The sequence below is a fragment of the Talpa europaea genome (genome assembly GCF_964194135.1).
Source record: "Talpa europaea genome assembly, chromosome: 7".
NCBI lineage: Eukaryota > Metazoa > Chordata > Mammalia > Eulipotyphla > Talpidae > Talpa > Talpa europaea.
Window position 1 is genome coordinate 62328738 of NC_140074.1, and position 24929 is coordinate 62353666.

General features: G+C 37.1%; 1 protein-coding gene across 1 annotated transcript in view; it reads right to left on the reverse strand.

Moving 5' to 3' along the window:
* Positions 1-24929, reverse strand: part of ECPAS (Ecm29 proteasome adaptor and scaffold) — a gene marked incomplete at both ends in the record, with an annotated part of 98337 nt that overhangs the window by 16551 nt on the left and 56857 nt on the right. The window contains 18 exons of the mRNA XM_084238500.1: positions 1022-1127; positions 1829-1908; positions 3912-4079; positions 4386-4503; positions 6118-6186; positions 6848-6962; positions 8130-8184; positions 8602-8747; positions 11186-11309; positions 14018-14119; positions 15195-15367; positions 16331-16493; positions 17816-17950; positions 19143-19234; positions 19697-19922; positions 20832-20912; positions 21845-21968; positions 24149-24252. Of these exons, the coding sequence (XP_084094626.1) occupies positions 1022-1127; positions 1829-1908; positions 3912-4079; positions 4386-4503; positions 6118-6186; positions 6848-6962; positions 8130-8184; positions 8602-8747; positions 11186-11309; positions 14018-14119; positions 15195-15367; positions 16331-16493; positions 17816-17950; positions 19143-19234; positions 19697-19922; positions 20832-20912; positions 21845-21968; positions 24149-24252 (2181 nt within the window). The remainder of the gene's footprint in view (positions 1-1021; positions 1128-1828; positions 1909-3911; positions 4080-4385; positions 4504-6117; positions 6187-6847; positions 6963-8129; positions 8185-8601; positions 8748-11185; positions 11310-14017; positions 14120-15194; positions 15368-16330; positions 16494-17815; positions 17951-19142; positions 19235-19696; positions 19923-20831; positions 20913-21844; positions 21969-24148; positions 24253-24929) is intronic.

The window sequence follows — 24929 nt, forward strand, 5'->3', positions numbered from 1 at the left end:
TCATTCTCATCTACCCCACAGTATTTACGTGCCTGTGACTTTATGCAGATTAGTAAAAAAAAAAAAAAAACCCTATTTTCAATACTAAGTAAAAAACAGTGTTTCACCAGGCTCATGAGGGAACATATTATCATATCATATATATTTTTTAATTAGTTATGATCTATTTGGACCATACAAAAATATGGCTATTAAGTATGTTGTACAAACTAAATGCATTACAAAAGCAAATATGTAAAGATCAACATGAGGATTATGAAAGACTCTAAATCTCTAATGAATAAAGCAAAAAGAAAGGCAAAGATGAAGTGCCTAATATTAACATATCAACAGCTCTAACATTAGATTGCCCAGGAAAAATTTAGAAGAAACTGGTCACATTATTTGGGAATGCCTGATTCAGTTTATGAAACGGATCGAAGTAGAATTATTCAGGATTATTTCAAAACTGTAACTTGATCCTAATCGATAACATGAGTCTCCTCTGAAAGCAAATCAGGAGATGGCCATGTTTATTTTCTTTCTTTTTTTGTCAAGGTTGATGTTGGTTTACATTGTTTGTATTTTAGAAGTATAGAGTCAGCCTCTTCAAGTGTTGTTGCTGTACCACATCCACCATCAAAGCACCCACAGTTCATCCCCATTGTCCTCTGTGCTCTCTCCCCACCTTCCTCCACCCCTGCCCTTGCCCCTGCCTCCCACTACAGTAGCTTCAGTTCTATGGTCAGTTTGCTAGAGCTAGGTCTTAGTTTGGCTTCATCTGACCCTCTGTTTGGTTTCTCTACAATTCACATATAAGTGACACCATCCAGTAAAAGGAAAAGGAAAGGAAAGTCAATTCAATTTAGAGCTAAAGAAACCGAATCTTGCAACTTCACAACATATCAATACTAAAACTTTGGGGAGAAACTAAGATCTTAAAATTGCCTAAATATTGAATTTTGAAATCTGTAACATGTTTATTTTAACAATTTCAGTTTAAGCTATTCTATGAATAAATGCAGATTTATTTCCAAAATACCTTTATATCATCTTGTACCCTGAATAGAGTTTCCCAAATTTCTGGAAGTTTATCAATGATGTCGTCTAAGGGTCTTCCTCTCAGTAAATCATTCAAAGCTAAACAGCTGAAAATAAGCAATTTGATTTCAAATATATAATCAAGAAAGCTCAATACTTTACTGTGAAACATTCCTATCAAATAAGAGTATGAATTCTGCCTGTATTTCTAGTTCTAAGCCCCTTACCCCAAAGTAACAATGACTGTTCTCTCCTTTGTGCTGCAAATATACCAAAAGCATATGGCATTTACAGCCAACAAATGTCTGCTTCCTACAACTACAACACAATCTCTTTACATGACACACTCTTTTTTACTTACCAGTGTGCAGTGTACCCCAGGGCATACACCCCGCCAAATGCATCACAAGTAAGTACTGAATAAATATAAATTGTTTGTGTGTAAGAGAGAAATACGTTTATATATACACACACATATATACATACACATGTGTGTGTGTGTGTGTATATATATATACATATGCTATCCCAGAAAGTCATGAGATTATACATTTATCATGTATATGTTATAAAATAAATCTTGATGCCTACCAATTTAACGAGTGATCTTCTATTTCTTTAATTTTATACTTACAAAAACGTAAGATAACTCAGGAAAACCTCTGACAAGTTTAAATGGCTAATGATAACTGTCTAACCTAGCAAGAAATACGCTTAATTGTCATCTTAATTTACTCCTTTTGCACAAAGTATGAAATTTGGACATATGCAGGAAAAAAATTTCAATTTGTATTTTCCAAAATGGTACCTGGATTCTCGAACTCGCCACATATTACTGGTAAGGTTCTTAATTAAATCTTGAAGAATTTCCTTTAAATACTTATCCACCTAATGAAAGCAAAAGGATAAAATTAAAAATAAAAAATCCATCAACAAATCATTCATCTCTCAACCACATGAATGTTTCTGTATATAACACATTAAGGGTCTCTCAAGGCCTCTCAGTCAACTACTCTTTCCCCACTTTGGTTGCTAAAATCTGCCAGAATAATCATTCTAAAATGCAAACTTGGTTGTCTTCAGTGGATAAGAATAAAGTTCAATCACCTGAGCATGGACACACAGCCCTCAATGACCTATTCACTCTATAGGTCTCGATCCCATCTCAGCTCCATCCCCTGGCACATACTACCTACTCCTACCTCCTACTTGTCTGCCAGACTCCTACTTGCCCTTCAAGGTTCAAATCAGGTGCTCTTCAGAGAAGGCAGGCCCAGCGTCCTCTGCACTGCCACAGCACCTTCTTAAAGCACATCCTATCGACCACACATTAACTCACTATGCCACCACACTGAGACCTCAAAGGCAGGGGACACTGTCCCACTTGTCTCTGCATCACTGCACCTTGCACAGTGTCTGGCACATAAAGAAGTATCATGACTGCTCAGAATAAAAGATGAGTTTAATCTTTTAACCCTCTGCTTTGTTATACAGTTACAAATCAGTAAGAACAAAACCTGGATAACAGACTCAGTTTTTATGCTGACCCAAAGAACCTGAAAACATATGGCTTCTCCACTTTTATAGGTAAGAGAGGTTTGTTATTCACACTCATACATAAGAAAATCAAGACAGAGTAGTAAATAACCTAAAATTTAACAAACTGATGTCTTTCTATTATCTACGTCTCTAAATATTCTCCAGAGATGACACTGGTATCTTAGGAACATAAGCCTACACTCTGACTCAGATCTCTAAAGTCAAGGCCTATTAGATCTTGGCTGCGCCAATGGTACCAAATAATCTCCCAGAACAAATGAAACTCACCAAGCCTTCAAAGCGAAACCCTCTAGTGCTTACCACCCTGAACAGAAAATACTCAGATAGAAAGAAGCAGAAATGGCCACATCATGTGCAGGAACTGGAAAGACATGGTACTTAAAGTGGAACTATGGAGTTACTCAAGGATTTTATTTCAATAGGGCACAACCTAATTTGCATTTTAAAAAATCTTACTCTGATAACTAAATGAAGACAGACAGGAGAAAGGTCACCACCTGTTCATCAAGAAAGAACAGAGTGGATTCGGGAATACTTAGGACACGAGAGACAATTTGATACTGGATTTAACTGAGGGTGTGAAATGAGAGAGATAAAAATCAAAGATGACACCAAGTTTCCTGAATTGGGTAAACAAATGAAGAGTGAGAAAAAACAGGTATGGTTGTTTTATGTCCTGTTCCAGGCATGGTTAATCTAAATTATCTTGGAACAACCACCAAGTGAAGATGCTAAGCAGGAGTGAGATAAGCAAGTCGGGTGCACAAGACATGTCTGGGGTAAAACTGTAAGACTGGGAATGATCACAGTAAAAATGACATTCACGTGCCACTGAACTGATGTGCTCATCTAGAAAGAAAATAGAGAAAGCAGAAGGAACTCAGAGGCAAGCCCTGAGAAATCCTAGTATATAAAGATGAAGGAAATGTGAGGAGCAGTCAGATGACAGGAAACCAAGAGAGAAAATCATATCCAGAATTGTCTGCTTTTTTGTCCATCTCCTCAACTAAGCCAACTCCTCTCAGGCAGGAATGACACGACCTGTTCTCCACTGCATCAACGGCAAAGGACACACAGTACCCGTATCTATGACACACAGTATCCCACTGGTGTGAATATAGTGCCATTTCCTTAGCCAGCTACCATTGGCTGGTTTCCATTTATGAGATACCAAAAAAAAAATTGCCAGGAGCATCTTTGAACTGTGAAAGAAGGAAGACAGCAAGGAATGAAAGTTTGTTTGAACAGGTAAGTACACAAAGTAGAAAGGAAGATGAACACTGGCTTTAAGTCCTGAGTATAATCTCGGACAAGGGTTCACAGATACTTACCGTCGTTTTGTCGGTAACCAACGCGTTCCAAATACTTGTCATTGCCTGTCGGATGCCAAGGTTGGGATCAAACTGGTAGCGATAGAGACGAGGAACTAACTGAGGCAGAAAAGGTGTCAGCTGTTCTCCAGCTCTGGTAGCAATTACATTAAAACCAAAGGCAGCACCCTAAAAAACAGTAAGATAAAGAGACTCAGCTCTGTTATAGTAAGTTGTTAACATATTAGATATATGAAAATCACAAAGTTCTCCCTCCCAAAGTAGTCCCTGAACAGAGTTCAATTTACAAAGCACCCAGCTCTCCCAGTCAGTAATGGCTGTGTGGGGGTCTGGCTCTCTTTACTCACATACCTTTACAAACCACACAACACATCAACTACCAATGTCTGTCAGTGCAGCAGGCAACGTTTTCATGGAATGTAAAAAAAAAAAAAAAAAAAAAAAAAAAAAAGCTGTCCAGATATAGTAACTTACCTTCCTAGAGTTCCACATTGCATGATGGTTGGCCAAATTCATAAATTTATACACCAGATCTGGCTGACTAAGATCACTTGCCAGAGAACAAAGCTCCTTGTAAGTAGAGAGGCCCTGGCTTGGAAATAAACAAAAAGTTTTTAGTATATCTCTACCTCCAGTCTAATAAAAATTACACCACCAATATTCCCAGGATATTTTAAAATTACATTTTCACTAAATTACTAGTACTGGATAGAGAGAGGGAACTGAGCAGAATATCCAGTCACCTAACTTGGTTATCAGCAGGCCTAGTGCAGACCTGGGCAGACCTGCCAGCCCGATGGAGGCGACATGCTCCACGCAGAAGGAGAACGGTGGCTCTGCAGGGTGTCGTGCACACATCTCTTTCATAATCATCAGGCAAGACAACTCTTGTCTCCCTAAGTCTTTTCTGAGCTAAAGGACCCCAATCCCAGTAACTTTTTTGAGACCTGTTAATTTGCCTCTGAGTATCTGCTCAAGTACCTGATCCTTTGCGTTAGTAATGTTGTGAGAGTTAGCACTTTTTAAAAACTCAGGAGTCTACAGGGAGAACAAGCAGAATGAAGGCTCTGTGAAACCAGACAGCTGTGGGCAAATGGCAAGGACAGAGTGAAGGGTGTGCCGAACTGCAGACAGCATGGAGTAGGGCTGTATGGAGGCGCCTCCCAGGAAGGCTGTGAGCTGCAGTTTCACCAGAGAAAATTTAGAGACAGGGCCTCCCCGGTGGCGCAGCGGTTGAGCGCTGGTTTGCGAAGCTGCCCGCAGCCTCTGCAGCGCAGGTTCGATCCCCGGCTACTCCCCGGCCACTGGCAGAGGGTCCCACATGGCATGGAGACTTCTCCTGCCACCCACTGCTCCCCTCAGCAGTGTACTTCGGTCCTTCTGCCTGCTCTGCTCCCCGCTCTGGCTCTGGTGAATTCTCTCGCCATCCCATGCTTCTGACTGTACCCAGTGCTTGTTTAAATATATAAATAAATAAATCGTTGAAAAAAAAATTTTTTTTTAATTTAAAAAAATAAAGGGCTGAAAATTTAGAGGCAGCCCAACACCACAGCCACAATGGAATAATTATCAGATAAAGATAGTGAAGTTCTAGGCACTAATTTGAAATGCCAGGTTGGTGAACTCTAAGATAAAGACACCAAAAGAGTTGCTCCCAACACAAAACAAGATGCATGGAAGCTAAGCTGCCCTGCCTCATTGCCCCCTCAGAACTCACTGGCCAGGAACTGGCTAACAACGGCCCTTGCTCCGAGGTCACATCCTCCATAGAGCAGGCCACCACTGATAGAATCACTGACAGGAGGTAAAGCCTGCTAGGAGGACAATACACACTGGCACCTCAAAGCAGGACAATTCTGCAAGGCCACACCGGCCCTATTCCGGAGCCTCCAGAGGTGGGTATCTGCAAGAGGGCAGAGAGCAGTTCACCTCCTTTTTGAGCCATCAGCTATATCCTGCGTCCTCACTGCTCCTAGGGTGATAATCCCAGGGAAGCCTTCAATAAACTTTCAGCATATAAATCTCCCAACTCATAGGTCTGTTTCCCTGGAAACCCATTTGGTAACACTAGGCCTTTTCCATACAAGTTTTCTTTTTCCACTAACATACAGTATTTCTTAGAAAGATGGAAATCAACCTTGTGAGTGCTCTATTCACCAAACTAAAGATGCCTAAAATGACTGATGGATGGACTTGGCATACTTACCCATCTGGTGTTTTGCCAAGGCCTCCCCCTTGAAATACCACTGTCTCTCCAGAAACTTCATGTTTCGCTCTAAACAAAAAGAACAGTAATTTTAAATAGCCTCAAATTGTTCACACCAGTGTTGAACTGCTTATTATTTACAAACTGATAAATTCAAATTCCTATCAAGTATCTATCATGTACAAAATGTGAAAGTCAACTAATTCTTTCCACAAGCCTGAAAATTTTAAAAAACAAATTCTAGAATAAACAAAGTAATGAAGTAACTGACATACAGGATATCCCATATAATGTTACACTGAATTAAAAGTGGTCACATCTTAAAATTTAGTCTCTCTACAAGGCAGGCAACATAAAGCAATGATCAATCTCTCATGCTCTTCACAGATCAAACTGTCAATGATAGGCAAGCTTCCTCTTCACATTGTAATTTTCATACCAACATATTATGGTATTTTTGCAACCCAATACTTTAACTGTCTTGTTTTATTCATTTTTCAAAGACTGATCATACAGCCATGTTTTTAAATAGTAGTTTAGTTTCTGAACAGTACACACCACATAATTAAATTGCTATCTACAACGTAACAATCTTTGATTTGCAAATTAGAAAGAGATGCTTAATAAATAGGAAAAGAGAAAGCAGAATTTTCATTTATCCATTGCATATACTCAGTATTGCAAAACTTGCCCTATGTGTTTAAATCTAAAATTTTCAAGTTCACCATACCTTTTGCCAGTCATAAGTGTTTCTACAAGGGTAGAAACCAATTCCTGTTGATCTTGTTCATTGCCCAGTTCATAAACCAACCCAAGGCCTTTTGAGGCAACATCTTGGCTGAGTTCTACAGGAGAGTCAGACAGAAATAACAATACTTTTAAGAAAAGTTTGTTTACTGGGCATCAAAATTTTTTTTACAAGTTGTAACATTAACCCAAAATGATACTGAAGATATAAAAGTAAAATCAATACTAAATCCTCTCAGCAGACATAGCATTAAGGAGTTCCTGTAAGTGAGAACTACATTCATAGAAGAGCCTACTCACAAACTGCCTCTCTGTGCGATCCACAGTGCCAGAGGCTCAAGGACTCAGACCAGAGTTCAGTGAAACAGGTTCATAGAACTTCAGTTTCTTTTAAATCAAAGGCCAATACCAGACCACATATTTCAAATCATTTATAAAACAAAGGTGCTATCAATTCTTGAATACATCTGTGATATTTGCTCTCTTCTGGAATAAGGGGAACGAATCAGAAGCAGAAGAAAACCATTACCTAGTAGAGGTATTAAAGTGAAAGAAGCTTTCAGCTCCAGCTTTACTTTTTTTAATGTGGTAAACTGTAAATTATTTATTAATGAGATATCACAGAAAAGATCATTAATCACCTCCAAATATTTACAATGGTATCTGAGTTAATGGCAAGCTATGTGAATGGTATACTACTATTTCATGGAACATATTAACATACATACAAAATAAATAAAATGTTGGTTATGTAAGTAATACTTTTTAACCTCTATGTACTTAAATATTTATTTCTAAAAATAAAGCTATTCACTTATATAACTGTGATATTACCATACTTGGAATCATTTAACATTTAGTCCATATTCAAATTTCCCTCCAAACATCTTCATAGCTTCCCCCCGCCAAATTAGTATTCAAAACAAAGTTGAAGCTTTTATTTGTTTATAAAACTTTCATCTTTTTTTCTGTGACATGAATTTTTTTTCATTAATGAAGTGCATGGTTGTACATTTTTGTTCACGTTTTGACAGAATAGGTCTGATGACTGCAATTTGAGCCTCCCCATTCTTAATCTACTACTTCTGATTTTATATCTCAGGTGTGGTCACTGCAGTCAGCTCCATCTTTAAATGCAAAGCTGAAGGGATCCAATTAGTAAGAATTCAATTTTCCAGTATCTTTTTTATTAACTCGTATTTTTCACAATTTTAAAGAACAAGTTCAACAAAGTTTAAAAAGCAAATATTTTCCAATAACCTTACCATCATTTTCTGACAAAACTGAAACAAATGCACTCTGGATTTCTTTAAGATGAGACTGAAAGAAGAAAAAAGGCATTAGAACACTGAGACTCCATCTCTTCGGGAGAGTAAGAATGTTGCTTTCAGGGTGTATGGGTGAAAAGTTTTACACCCCAAGGCAGTCATAAACCCTGCTGTGCTCTCAGCTTCAGAGGCAGCAAACTACCAGAAGGTTGAACAGCTTAGAATTAGGTCTGATGGGTGCAATTTGAGCCTCCCCATCCTTTATCTGCTTCTTCTGACTTTCTATCTTCTAGCTTAGAATCATTTTTTAGCCAATATATACCAGCTACCACCCTTCAACTCTTCATGTACGATTTTGTTTAAGATCTCTGCCATTGGTTAAGAGCCCTCACCTTCAAATGATTATTTCCTACCACCTTGCAATTATAAATATTTCATAAGTCATTTCCAATAGAGAAGGCTGACTTACCTTCACTTCTTTATGGGTACTAAGCTTCCTCACAAGGGAAAGGAGCCAGATGCAAGCTGCTTGCCTCACATGTGGGTTGGGACTGACGATATGTTTATTTAAAATTACATCCAACACCCAGGGGACCACATCATTTACTTTGGCTCCTTGGGAAAAGCAAAGATAATTAAAATAATTGAATAGTTTCCTGAGAAAATTAAATTTAAATCAACATTTACCCAGTACAAGGATCCTGTAACACTGAAATCTAAACAATTAAGACTTTCAAATAATTTGCTGGAGGAATAACCATTCATTTCAGAAGCCAGCATAAACTGAGTAACTTTCAAAGGTAAATTCTTTACATGAAACTCCTAAACAATTTCCAATTTGAAACTCCTCAAAATTACATCTTCACATACTCAACTGACTTCTGGATTATGTTCATGAGGATATTGGTCCTGCTCACCTCACGAAATGTGAAGAGAGAAGAGCCAGGAAAGCTGTTTTTCCACATATCTATGCCTCCTACAGCTTCCGACATCTTAGTAAATGTCAACTCCATTCTTCAAGCTGCTCATGTAAAAATCTCTAAAGTCATTCTGACTCCTTACACCTCACACTCAATTCATAACCACAACTCTGCTGCCTGTAGTTCTACTATCTGGGCAACTAGAATTACCAAATTAACAAAGCCCTGGTTAGAGTCACACAATATGCTGGGTACTATGCCACGTGCTAGAGATGCTAAGATGGCTAAGACCTGGGCCCTAGCTGACATTTCAAATGCTGTTCCTTCTATTCAGGCAAAATTGGTAGACCGTAACAAAAAATACCCAAAATTTTAAGTCGTTCTCACTTGAGAATGACAAACAGAACCAGTGTGATCAAAATCCAGGTCACAGGCCTCCCTGGTGGCACAAGGGGTTAAGCTTAGCAACATGGAGCTATCGACAGCCACTACAGCATGAGTTTGACTCCAAGCCAGGGAGCTAACCCACATGGCACAGCAGACCTCTCCTGTCTCGCCCGCTGCTCCCTTCAGCAGTGTACTTCGGTCAATCTGCCTGTTCTGTTCCCCACTCTTTCTCTGGTGAATCCTCTCACCCCCACACATGTGGCCTGTACCCTAGCTCTTTTATGCATGAATAAATCAATCTTAAAAAAAAAAAAGCTTTACTATTAAAAAAAAAGTATTTGAAAAAGGTGAAATTTGTTTGGAGGAAGGGTACAATTTTTTTTAATCTTGCTTCAAACATTATAAAGAGAAGAAAAAGGCTATTTGCATTTCCTCTTCAGAGAAATTTCTTTTTAGCTCTTCTGCCCATTTTTTGACTGGATTATTTTCTTTGTTTTTGTTGAGTCTCATCAGCTCTTTGTAGATTTTTGTGATCAGTCCTTTATCATTAGTGTTGTGTGCAAAAATGTTCTCCCAGTCGGTGGGGTTTCTCTTTTTTTTTTGTTATTGTGTCTTTTGCTGTGCAGAAGCTCTTTAATTTGATGTAGTCCCAGCTGTTTATCTTTGCCTTCACTATCACTGCTTTGGGTGATGTGTCTGTAAAGATGTCTTTGATGTGCATATCATGTAGTGTTTCGCCTCTATTTCCTTCTATGTATTTTATGGTTTCAGCATATGAAAAAATGTTCAACATCATTGTAATCACGGAAATGCAAATCAAAACTACAATGAGATACCATCTCACACCAGTAAGAATGGCACATATTAAAAAAACTAGCAACAACAAATGTTGGCGAGGCTGTGGAGAAAAAGGAACTCTCCTGCACTGCTGGTGGGAATGCAAACTGGTCCAACCACTATGGAGAGCTGTGTGGAGATTTCTGGACCTACTAAACATAGAGCTTCCATATGATCCAGCAATTCCACTCCTAGGTATTTACCCAGAGGACACAGAAACATCAATTCCAAAGAGCACCTGCACCCCTATGTTTATAGCAGCACTGTTTACAATAGCTAAGATTTGGAAACAACCCAAATGCCCAAAAATAGATGACTGGATCAAGAAGATGTGGTACATATACACCATGGAATATTACTCAGCATTCAAAAAAAATAAACACATGCAATTTGCAGCAACATGGATGGCGCTGGAAGGGATCATGCTCAGCGAAATAAGCCAGAAAGAAAAAAGAAAAATACCGGATGGTCTCACTCATAGCAGGAATCTAGAAAACTTAAATAAGGGACCAGGAAAATGAATAACTATAAGAAAGAAAATATCAAAATCAACAAATAACTATGAACAAGAGACACTCTATGGAGGGTGGGGGCGGGGAAAGGAGGGCTTGAGGTAAAAATAAGGGGGTTGTAATTGTATGGGGAATATAAAAATAAAATTTAAATTAAAAAAAAAAAACCTATTATGTACCCAGTGCTACTACTTACTAATTATGTAATGTGGAAAAATATATAATCTCATAAGACTTGCCTCCTCTAAATGTAAAACAGAAATAATAGTACTTCAAGCACCTGGTTATTTCATTGAGATAAAAGAAGATACTGTATGATTAAAAAAAAAAAAGAGAGAGAGAGAGAAGAAAAAGGGTTACTTAATGATTATAAACTGATTAGCGGAGTATCTGGTACCAGCAGGAGGAGTGTACTCTTCTTCGGTCACCAGCCAGGCATCCCGGGCAGCCACAGAACACGTTCCTATGGCAGCACTGGTAATAGCTTCGCCAGTAGTGAACTGAAGTTCTATCTGCTTGGCCTACAGGGAAGGAATAAAATCCATGAAACAGAGAGAACACTTCTAAAAAAATATCCATTTCTATAAAAAGACAACTTCATATCTTGTTTATAAACATGGCTTTTTATTCTTCTGCCTGGACTGCTACATTCAGCTAACTGGATGGTTCAGAAGTGAGGCAGGGCGAAGGAACTGAGAAAATAAGAATGACTTGGAGATCTTTTCCAATCCCATGTCATATTCCTCACCCTAAACAGAGAACCATGAAGCAATGTTTGTTAATCTTTGGAAGCATGACACCAGTTACCTAGGGGGTAAACGTATGGACTTTGAAACCACACAGATCTCAGAGCAAATGCTAGCTCTGTATCTCAGCAGCTACACACCCTTATTTAAGCTCTGAGCCTCAACTTCTCCGTTTGTTACATGAGCATATCATCACCTACCTCATTACATTGTAAGGATTAAATGAGGTTAATGGACATAAAGTTTTGAGTGGACAACTAATATGTAGTAACTGTATAACAGATAAGTCATTATCATTTATTAATACCTCCTTTTTGCACTCTAAAATTACATGATAACCTGCAAGTTATTTCCAAATGGCTCAGAAAAAAACAAACAAAAAAACAGAATGATAGCACAAACGTAATAAAATATCAAAATTTGGTAAATCCAAGTAAAAGGGTTACATTATTTTGATAACTGCACTCTTAAGTTTGAAATTATTCTAAAAAAATCAAATGCTAAAAAAAAAATCCTACATCATATATACTCAATTTTTTTTTTAATTTGATTCAGAAATTTTGACATGCTTCACAAGTACGAATCACTAACTCAACACGGAATTGGACCTATCAGTTCCTTTTGGCATTTTTCTCTGTCTACTGTGGATTGAGGGGATGAGAACAGAACAAGGAATGGAAGAACATGAGGACTATAGGTATACTCACCTTTAGGAAAACTACAAAGCATACATACAATAGTTTAGTCATTCCTAAGCTAAATCAGCTATATGTTCTAGCCTCAACTGATGAACTATCAAGCAATACCACATGCTTCCTCCTCTGAGGAAGAAGTTAGGCTTCTGTAGGCTTTTGTAGGCTTTTGTCCTACAGTTTCCCTGGTCAAAAGTGTCTGTTGGCAACCCACGATGAAAAAAGTTATTTCACACAGAGAGTCCTATATTAAAGATTCACTTTATGTTGTTCTTACATGTTTTCTATTATTAACAACAATATGGTGATCTTACAAACAAATACAATACTATCTAACTGCAATTATAAATAATATGAATCTAGATACTCCTTTAAACATTTCAGAAATAAAGAGGGGGTTGAAATAAAATAAAATTGAAATAAAAGCAGGCACATAAGGATTCATTGTGCGCTTACTATTTTATTTTCATGTGTGTTTAAAATTTTCTATAATAAAATTTAAAAGAAACAAAAAATTCTAGACCTTTGTCCTAGCACACTGTGAAGATACTCTGTTCTCTGATTTCTGCTTTTCATTCTTATCCTTGACTCTCTCCATCACGTTTCTAGCTCTTCATGCATTGCTGTACTTCCAAACTCTTAAAATAGTGGCTTCAATAGCAAGTTAAGAATCCTGACAAATCTTCAGTTAAACAAAACTAGAAAAAAATCCACCTTTCTCACAGATTTTGAAACAGGAAAAAGATGAAAAAGTAAACCTCATAAGCTTTCCCAAGTGGTATAACGTCAGTACATCCAGGTAGAACCTGATGTGGGTATCAATCATTGTCCAAAAAATTCACCTCAAAAAAATACTGAATTCAGAATCCTGACACCTGAATTCAACATGGGTTCCACCACTCAGCTGCCTTAGTCCTCAGTTCCAACTATCTTCTCTCCTCCCTCACATCCTTCAGGTTCCAAGAACAACCTCATCTCCAAAAATCTACACCACGTCTGTAGGACATATAATTCATACAGTTATACCTCCTTCGTGAGTCTACTGCCTTAAATGAAAATGTCTCTTAATTACTCTACCCATCACTGAAGTCCTGCCATTACCAATCACACTGCTAGATGCTTGTTTTGTAATGGTGAGCAAAAGAGACCTTGCCTTCACTGGAGTGGGCAATTAGGAACCAGGATAAATACTATGAAGAAAAAGTGTGGAGATCATGACAGCACAAATACTAAAGAATATAATATGAGGGGTCAGGGAAGGCCTTCTAAGAGGCACAGTAACAACCCTAGAAAGACATGTCTTTCAAAAGCTCAAAGCACAAAGAGGCTGGTATACAAAAATGTTTTGTGACTTTGTTAGTGATAAAACATAGGCTAGGTCAGGGGTCAGGTCAGTTCATGCAAAGACACTTATTACACTGGGCCAGCAGCCATCTGTTTATAGTCACCTTCACCACACTGGGCAGAAGTCTAAGGACAGAAGCTTAAGTTATCACACCGCAGTACAAATGGATCCAGTACCTGCTCACCAAATCCAGCCAAATGCATAGGTTTCCCCTTCGACCCAAACTGCCCATGCTTTACTTAAAAAATATGAGAAAAGATTATCTCCTACCTAGGTGATTTGTCAAGGCTATACCTGAAACAGGGATGAGTCCAAAGCTGGCACTCAATAAACATTCAGCAAATAAATCAACAGAAGTTCAATTTAAAATCTCAATAGCATGCAAAATTTCAACCAGCAAATGGCTTTTGTTTGCATGACTAACAATCAGAGAGCAATATAAATACCTCCACAGAATCCATCAGACCTTGCAAGAGCAGCTTCTGGTGAGGAAAATCTCCATCCCCAACTGGAAAATATCCCAGTGTTTGAATTGCTCGTTCTTTCATCTGGAAGAAAAGATTCATTTTTAAAAAACAAGTATGTAAAAGTTTTAACGCAAAACAATGTTTACAAAATGAGATGGCAGAGAAGGGCAATGTGTTTAATGCATTCATGCACAATTTTACAGAATTATGTCTATAATACACTGAAGGTAGATGGTGGATAGCTGAAAAGAAGAAAACTTTTAACTAGGTTTATTATCCCTCAAATTTTAACAGTTATAAATGTACGTTCTGAGCCCAGAGGCTCTAGGATCAAATCATAACTCAGCAGCTTTTACAGGTGTGTGTCCTGAAGCAGTTTCTTTACCTCTCTATAACTCTATTTCCTCACCTGGAAAACAAAGATCAGAACTATAGATACTTCACTATAGACCTGGAGGATTCAATTAATGTATGTGAAGCACCTAGCATCTGCCTGACACATTTCTGGTATTCAACAATGGTTGGTTAGCAATAGCTAGCAAAAACTACACTGTATGATCTCAGAAAAAGTTGAAGTAGTAGCCAGATCAAGAGTAAGAGTACATGTTTATTAAAATTGCAGTGAGATGAATTTTCTGTTCATTAAATCATTTGTAATTCAGACAAAATGTTTTAAAGTCTATGAAAATTTTATCTAAAACTGTAAGATTTTAAATGTTCTTTCCTCCACAGATTACTCACAAGGCTTACTAACGCCTAGACTTCTTAAAAACAACTGGTTGTAGATTAAGATTTGGATTTGGACTGAAATTAAAATGCTATTTAACCCTGTTATTCACCTTTTGCAAGAAAAATCTTAACAGCTGTGGGCCTAAATTGGAGTTATTGGGTCAAATAGTGTATACACAAAAGTGGGACACAAATCCTCCCTAACTCAAAATAAAACAGTCACCTAGATTTTCTTCTTTATCATTCCTTTCCATATTAAATCCTTCCTCCAGCTGCAATGCCATATATTATCTTTACAACTGTGGTTTAGCTCCTCTCCATATTTATGAATCTGCCCAGTGTAGTGAAAGTGACCTGTAAACAGATGGTTGTTGGCCCAGTGTTATAAAAGAATTTCAGAAGGGAAGGAAAAAAGAAAAAGACTTGCCTTATTTGTTTCTTTACTGGACGGTATTCGACTTAGTAAGCTTTCCACAAGATGCAATTTGGTAAAGCCAGACCCCTCATTAGGGATTGGGAGTGGACCATTTCTGCCAATTTCACCCAGAGCTGTACAGGCAGCAATTGCCAAGAGGGGTGATGTACTATCCAAAAACGAGCCTGTGAGCACATTTAGGAAAAAACAGAGAATAATATACTATTACCCCTGTGATCCAAAGCAGCCAGCAATGTACTCAAGACTCTTTTTAAAGATAGCAAAACAAAACCAAAGTCTGTAATACCTTCCAGTTAATAATACACTAACATTTATTCAGTAATATATTTACAATAGCCAAATTATGGAAACAGCCAAACTGCCCAACAACAGATGAGTGCATTAAGAAGGTGTGGTATATACACACAATGGAATACTATGCAGCTATTAAAAAAAAACCAAACCTTGCTATTTGCAACAACATGAATGGGACTAGAGGGATTATGCTAAGTTAAATAAGAAGTCAGGAGAATGACAAATACCAGATGATTTCACTCATATGAGGAATAGAGACAAAAACAAACAGACAAAACTAAACCAAAGCGAGCCCTAGAAATCTAGCTATAGAACTGAGGCTACCAAAGGGGATGGATAGGGAAGAAAGGGAGAAAAGGATCCAATGAACTGTATTAAGAGGATATGGATGCTTGGGTGGTAGGGGTGGTGTCGCGACACACATCTGAAGAGGTGTGAACCTAAACCTCTGAGTCACACAGTGTTGTAAACTAGTGCAACCTCAACTGGGGTGGGGGGGTGGAGGGAAGAATAAGCAAAGGGGAACAAAAGAATTCCTTAAGTAAGCAATTTATTCAGTAATAAAACACTATAGAAACAGGGAAGAGAGCAGAGTCCTTTTCTTAATGTTTAAATTTTTTTTCATGACAGAATCATCTCTGTTATATAGAAACATTAAAAGGAGTACTTTCGTTGTTATTAAAAATACAGAATTTATTTACTATCAAGTAAGATTTTATGAGAAAGCTTGTACCTTTATAGTGCAATGCTGTGAAAAGAAATTAAAGCATGAAACAAATGTTAACCTTATTCAAGAACTACAACACCCAAGCCAGCATACACATGCTACCCACCTATCGTTTCCGTGGCACTCTGAATGAGCTGCTCTTGCTCAGGCAGGAAATCACCTGTCGTCTCCAGGTCTTGCTGCTCTGTCATTCTCATTTTCTTTTTAGCCAAGTATCTTCCTACTGTGAATCCCAATGCAAGCAAGGATCCATGCTGTATCTCCGGGCTCTGAATGTAACAACACAACAGCATATGTCTGTCTTTCTATCACAGGGTAAGAATGCACTGAAATAACTATGCATTTATTACAGCTGTGCCTCCAATAAAACATAAGGTCAAATAATGAAGTGGTCAGGTGAGATTCCACTGGGCTCTAATGAATCAGAAGTGTAAACAAGAGAAACCTTGAGTTTCTAACAGAGAATCCTAATAAGAAGTTAATCTGTGTCTTCTGCAGCACAAGTTCGATCCCAGGCCGGCCAGAGAGACACCCACATGGCGCAGCAGACCTCTCCTGGTTCGCACGCTGCTCCCCTCAGCAGTGTATTTCAGTCAGTCTGCCTGTTCTGTTCCCCGCTCTGTCTCTGGTGAATCCTCTCATACTCCACATCTCTGGCCTGTGCCCCAGCTCTTGTATGCATAAATAAATAAATCTTTAAAAAAATTTTTTTCTGGAAACAAAAACTACAATAATATGTCCATTGTGGCGAGGGGGTGGGGAATGTTGCTGTCTTTTAAATTTTGATAGTCAATGATCTATCTTTGTCTTTGTGGTTTTAATTTTTTTTGTTTAATTATATTTTTGTAGCTTCTGTTTGTTTTTTAATCTTTTTGAAATAATTTTTGGTTATGTATAAAGTAAGGACCTAATACCAGTTTGGGTTTGATGGATATACTGTTCTTGGATTTCATATTAGATAAATCATATTTCCCATTGATAAAACACCAAAAAAAAAAAAAAGTTAATCTGTGTCTTGACTCACTTCAGGATTTGGATTTCCTAACCCCACACCCAGCCAGCTCTGGGTGAGGGGCTTCTCTTGCATACTCCTACAGGACCTACACTTTCTTCTAGCTCACAGTACTTATGTGACTACACTATTGTAATTTTCAAGCAGAGGTCCTCCCTACTGCCAACAAAATACAATAAAGAGATCCCATTTCTAATTGTTAAAATCTCCAAACACAAGGTAGGCAGCAATATTTGAAAGCATGTGGTCCTGACAGTGTGTTTTTGATGGGACAGGCACAATGATAGGTTTCTGATGGGGAAGGAAAAGGAACTGACATTTCTGAGCACAGGTAGTATCCAGGATTTGCACATAGTCTCCCCAATGCAATCCAAGCACTTAAGCCAAGTGCCTATCAGACATAAGGTTTCAAATTTGTTGAGTGAACCCATTAAATCTATATTATTTAATCTTTGCAATCATAAAAACAAGGAATTTCTAAGTTCATTTTTTAAACAAGAACACAAAAACTGAAAATATATTAGATGCTTTTGTAAAACTCTCCCACAATAAAGGATAAAGACAAAACTGACAACATACGTGACTGTCTTTTGTAGTCTTTATAAGCTGTTCTATCATGGACTTCAACTCGTTTCCCGACACTGTAGATACCACCACAGAATAAAATAGTGCTGCCAGTTCACGCATCTCCTCCTTACTGCTATTCATGAGACTCTGTATGTGCAAAAAAACAAACACATACATGACATGTAAAAAAAAATTCACTGTTTATCTGAAACTCAAATTTAAGATGTTCATCTGCTAGGGCCTCCCCTGGTGGCGCAGCAGTTGAGCGCTGGGCTGCAAAGCTGCCCACAGCCTCTGCAGCACCAGTTCAATCCCTGGCCACTGGCGAGAGTCACACATGGCAGCGTGCAGACTTCTGCTGCGCCCGCTTCTCCCCTCAGCAGTGTATTTCGTCGGTCTGCCCATTCTATTCCCAGCTCTGTCTCTGGTGAATTCTCTCACCTTCCCGCGCTTCTGACTGTACCCAGTGCTTGTATAAAATAAATCTTTAAAAAAAAAAAAAAGATGTTCATCACTAAATCTAGCAATCCTTTCTGGTGTGACCAGAAGACAAGAACACTCCTAACATGGCTGGTGGGAATGCAAGCCAGTAATGCTTACAAGGAGGAGGTACACTATCTACAAAAACTGCAAAAGCCCATGTCCTCAATTCCACTACTGGGGAACCTATCTAAAAATTATACTTCTTGATATTCAAAAGGATGGGCTGTTATTGCAGTAAACTTCAAATACCCTCAATGACCATGAGTAACGATCTAGAATAAACTATCACAATTCAAACAGTGAGGCTGTTACACGAAGAGGCTCTCCTCCCATTGCTCTATGACAACAGTTCCACGGGCTAACATAAGTGAAAAAAGGCACAAATAAAGTGTGAAACGATGCTACCTTTTGTGTAAAAGGAGAAAAATTGAATATGCTTATAAATAAATAAATAATTTATAAATAAATACCACTTATAAATAAGTGATGCCTTATGTATTTGTCAAGTGAGAAAGGAAGGAGAAAACTGAACAATTTGGGTAAGTGAGGGAGAGTAATTAAAGAAGGTATTTTACATATTTTTCAACTTAAATTATACAAATCTATTACTTCTTTTTAACTTTTAAAAACAAAGAATTTATTATTTTTTACCTTTATGACTCAGCTCAACTCCCACATAGAAGGACAACTGAAATACACTGACCTACAAGATTCCCATTAAGTGTCTGATGAAAAGAGTTTTCAAAATGACCCAAAGGCAGAAAAGATCATAGGAACACTGGTGGGGAGACAAAAATCATTAAAGCAAAATTCTGAATACAACAAATAAAGGGCAACATGCAGGCAATGGACATACCTTTATCCATTCTGTTTTGTCTACAAATTTGGTAGCCAGCTTTTCTGGATACACTGACACAGCTTCCAACAGGCAGTACATGACTGGCAAACCTCAAAAAGAAAAGAATTCAGAGCCATTTTAATTTCAAGAAAAGTGACAAACATACAGGACCTCTAAGTTCCTTTAAAGTGTAACCTTAATACAGTATGTGATTCAATACAGGAAATTTACAGCTAGGTTATCTATAAAATGATGCCCTATTCTTCTCACCCACCTCCAAAGTACAGTTGTGTTACAGGAAATTTACAGCTAGGTTATCTATAAAATGATGCCCTATTCTTCTCACCCACCTCCAAAGTACAGTTGTGTTACCTATTGTTAGCCTTTCTTTCTGTACAGAGAAATGGTATACAAAGGATGAATCAGATAAGTTTAGAAAAGAAACAAAGACTTAAAGTTCAGTTACAATAGTGGAGAGAGAAAATAATTTTGCTTTTATTTTCAGCTGAGGTTAAAGTTTAGATTTCCACTGAAGCACTTGCATACCTGACCTCAGTCTCACAACCTCCTACCTCCAACACCTGCTAGCAGCTGCTGAAGCAGACCAATATAGATCTGAACGGGGTTGGTTTCTCCACTCTTGGAAGAGGACGAGGAGGATGTGGCCTGGCTGCCTGACATTAAAGTCCGGATGTAGCGTCCAATGGCAGGGGAGTGGTCTTGCATATCAGCCAAGCTCTGAGAGGTGGGCACCACACCTGCACTGTGAGCCAGGCACATGCGCAAGTATAGAACGATCTGCAAACAGAAGAGAGAACACGTGGTAAGGGCTAAAGAAACCCAAGTTGGAGGGTATTCTTCAAAGTGACCGTTTCCACTTTTGATCCCCCCCAAGCTTATTTCATTAAGTTAGTGAACAATCCTCACAGAAACTAGAAAAATGATTCAGTATGTTAACTGGAGAAAATTTTACACAACAAGCTTTCATACATCCAGAATTTCTTTCAATAAATTTAAAATGTCTAAAAAATTACAATGAAAACAATTTTTTTTTTAAATGTGTAAGTGTGTGAGGGGGAGGAGAAAGAAGCTAGACAGACACTAGAAAGAAACCTAGGTCAGATGATCTATTTCTTGTGAAATTCCAGTTATTATCTCTCTGACACATGAATTTGAGGAAACAATTCAAATCACCTACAGAACACCTATCATCAAAACCTCTGATGTAAGCTGGTTACTAAGGAGTCCTCTAGAAACAGCATTCCTTGACAATTAAATAGGGCAGACAGCAATTTCACTGTGGGTATTCTTACTCTGAACAAAATTATCTCATTATTTAATTAGTACAAGACAATGATTTAAATAAAACTTCCCTTAGTAAACATAAATTAATCTAACTCTCTAAACTTCAAAACTAGATAAACCAGACATCAATAATAAATTTAAATTTCAAACTTAACTTGCTGTAAAATCCGTCAAAATCAATGCAGAGCACCCAATTTTTTCAGATACTCACTGAGCTACATATATGCACAGAGTATTATGAAATATAATAAACCATTTACAAATATTGTTTTTCTTTAACAAAGTATATGATAGATCAATGCATGGATTTACATAGGACACAAAAAATTCAGACATCTCTTTGAGTGTGAATATCTTTTTAGAACTTTAAGAAAGCAAAATAAAAATCTGTGCCAGTCCTACCTCTCCAAAGGCTGCTGGGTTAAATGGGAGGACGGTGGTTCCAGTCATGTACTTGGCTGGTGTTTTCATTCGATGGGAAGCCTAATAAGTGTAAAACAAATACAGAAACTGACACATGGAGCAGACACCCTTCCTCAACTCAGAAATAACTACTTCTGGCTACATTACAGGTCACTGATTTTCTAGCCAAAACATTTTCCCATTAATCCTTCTAACTGCACATATCCCTCAAACCCTAAGTGACAGATGTAGTAGTTTTCATTCCTTGTGTTTTCACTGGCTTGTTTAAAAAGAATAACCCACTGTAAGCATTTACTGACACTGTCATCCCACGTCACTGCATGCTAGTTATGCCCATTAACCATGGAGGCAGGGGAAAATCTATCTCTGACCATATGTACGTGTGCTGACAGAGAAAAGAATCATAGCCGCTCCATCCCAACCCCAACTCCCTGAAGATTTCTATCTAGCAAGAAGCTAGGGCCTCCAGTAGAGGGGAAGGCACTCCCCCAGAATATTCAAAGAAACACTGATGTAAAAAGTGGGATCAGGACAAGGCTGGGGGCTGACGGCCTATTCTCTCTCTGCTCTACCAGCAGAAAGCAGAGTGTGAAAAGAGGAGATTTGCACAGCAGATGAGATGTTCTCTTATGATTTCAGTGTAAAAATCGACTGCTTCCTGAAGCATTCTTAAACTGATGATTCCCTAAAAAATGCTTTTAAAAATAAAAAGATGTATTTCTAAGCAAGTTATACCAAGGGAAAACAGTTTTAAATACAACTAAGATACTAAAGAGTATAGAAAGAATTGTTAAGTAATTCAGATTTGGGCAAGATTACACTGAGAATTCTACTTTTCTCATTTTGTTCCTCTTGTAAATATTAACATTTTTAGAAACTTTAATACTGTTTAAAGTTAAATGATCACACTTTTTAACCTAAAAAAATGTTATGCTTACTGTCATCATTCCATTACATGATTCAAACTAATTTATCTGAAGTTCAATGCTTACCTTTTCTTGGATATAATACACCATCTCTGGGAAAGAAGGCATCTGCTTAGCAACACTTTCTTTTCTGTTTCTACCAGGAAGACACCTTAATACTCGCTGTGCTTCTCCATGAACTTCTTCCCGTCTTTCAGAAAGACAAACATTAATAAAAAAGAAATTTCAACCAATTGGAGAATGATCATTTGAAGAGTTAAGAACAGCAATCTTATCTGATTGCGGAAAAATGCCTTAATTATCAAATAAAGAATCATAAAATACATGGTAAGAAAGAAATTAGTTCTTGGAAATTTTAAGAGATTTGGTAAATCCTATAAATCCATCTTTTGAATTTTACCCAAAGAAAAAAAACAAGATTCATTATATAAATAGCTATGTCTATGCCTTATCCTTATTAGAGGTAAATCATAAACTGAAATATATATTTTAAAAAGTCAATCCCTCTCCTCCAGTGACCCATGCACACTACCTTACGCCCTCTTACACCTTTATGGATTCTGCTCTAATTATGTACAACTAGTAGCTGATAATATGAAATTAATGTGTAAAAATACAAAACCAATTTCAGACTACCTACAGGTAAAGTTTTATCCAAAAACCATATAAAGGTTCTTTTAAGTCTTTATTTTACTTGCCTCTGAATTGTTTCTAGTTTTCTTAACAGAGTAAAATCAAAAAGAAAGACTTTTAATATTTACTCAGAACAGTTTTAACTAAATTGAAGAAAAACTGTTGATTAGTTTTCTTTAATAAAGCTAATTTTCAGCACTTAAGAGACAAGGCTCAGTGGGTCAAGAGCTTTGCCTGGCAGTCCATCTGACTGGCTCAAAAATACAGCTCTAATGTAAACTGCCATCTTGGCCACAGAGTTTGTGACCTCTGCCTGTGGTTAGGAACCTAAGATAGAAAAATGACAAACAGTAGAGCACCAGAATACAGATTAACAATCCAAAGCCACTTTAACCAAATATAAATGCAGCTGTATGAGAAGAAAAAGCCAACATTGGGGCCTGGCAATAACCTTTGAAATATAATTAAAATTCCAACAAAAAAGCTCTAGCCAAAAATGCTAAACTCATAAAAACAGGGAGTAGAATGGTATTTCCAAGTAGCAAGAGTGGGTAGGGGAGAGGAGGTGAAGACAGGAGTTGCTGGTCTAAGAATATAAACTTCTAGCTATAAAAATGAAAAGTTTCTAAAGAGCTAATATACAGCATAGTGATTATAGTCAATAATACCACTATAATCTTAAAAGATGCTAAGAAAGTAGTTCCTACATTGCCACCACAAAAAAGAATGGTAATTATGAGTTGATACAAGTGTGAGCTAATACCATGGTTAACACTAATTATTTTGTGATATAAAAATGCGTAAAATCAACACACTGTGTATCTTAAACTTACATAATGTAATATGTCAGTCATATCTCAATAAAGTTAGAAAAAAAGATAGCAAAATTTTAAAAACTTATAAGGAAAAAAAAATGGTTTGAAGGGCTTATACTGGACCAATCAGAATAGTGATTGATTTTATTTAAACCATTCCTAAGCACAGATGATGAAGTTTCCTAAGTCTACCACAAAAAAGAAAAAAATATGCAAGAACCTCACATAAAAGATGCAAAAGTTCCAATCACTAGTTGAAGTAATGAAATTGCTATTATGAAATACATTAAAATGCTTCATGGATTTAAAGATAATAGATTTGATAAAAATTTTAATTTTAACATGTACATATACACTTATTTATATATACTCATGGCTTTTAAAGGTATGTCCCAACTTCAGAATCACATGTTTCAGAATATGTATCATACCAAAAAAATGTAGTAATATAATCATTAAAACAAAATTCAATATACACAACTCATTAAAAATCTTAGTATTCTACTAGAAACAAGATAATATTCCATTAACATAGTACTAAAATACATTTGAATCAATAAACATTTCATCTTTTTTTCTCCTTACAGTTTGATTTTGAGATATAATTATATTATGTAACAATAATTTGTTCTATCTACACTTGATTAATTCATAAACACTTCTCTATATTATCTATTCACGCATTAATATATACATGTAACCTATGTATATTTTATAAATATAAACACAGTATGTGTTATATAGATACAAACACACACACACGACTATGTGTCTATAGCATATCAAGGGTCATACTTTTAACTGTTGAGCAAACTGCTTCTAAATTCCATAAATGAACACTGCAGGCAACCGTTAAGTTTTAGTAATATTCACATAAATTTTATATAAACCCAAATTCAAATTAAGACCTTTTGATACTTACGGATCTCCTGCAGCTAATAAGAGCAAATATCTGGAAGGTATATGATCTGAGGGAAACACCGTGCTGGCAAATTTCACAGCCACCTGTCGAACTTGAACTTCAGGCTATTGACATAAAAATGAAAATACAGAGAGAGACCCTTTTTTTAAAAATTCCAATTACCAACAATTCATTTCAGTCTAGTTAAGTTATATTAGTTGCAACAATCAAAATTTAAGTTGCTAACTCAATAGATATGTATCCAAATAAATAAAATCAAGACAAACTCTTTGTTCAAGATCTTTAATCATATCTTTAAAGCTGTTTAAACAGAGTTATTACTTAAAAAGTACATTTCTGATCTAAGAGGCTCCTCCAAGGAAAGCAAGACCACAAAGATCACCATCAGAGAACCTCTCAGGACGCACTCACCCTCGGCCCAAAAATGGTCCCAAGATTGTGCCAAGGATGTGCGTGTACAGAGACCAAAATGACTGACAGTTTCTTGTCATTACCTCTGCTTCCCCACCTCTCAAACTCAGTAACACAAGTGAAATTCAGGTATTTTTCAGGAAACAGAGTTTACCTAGAATCCCTACAACTCTGAAGCAAAATACCTCCAACTGTTTCATATCCACTCTACAGTTAAAACTGACTCCCAAGCAGTCTCAACTACATAAATACATTCAATTAGCTTAAAAGGGTTAACAGTGTACAAAGTTCAACCAGGAAAGGTTTGTTCTCCTGTACTTCCCCCACCCCAACCCAGTCAGTCCTCCAGCTACAACAGAATTGAGATGAC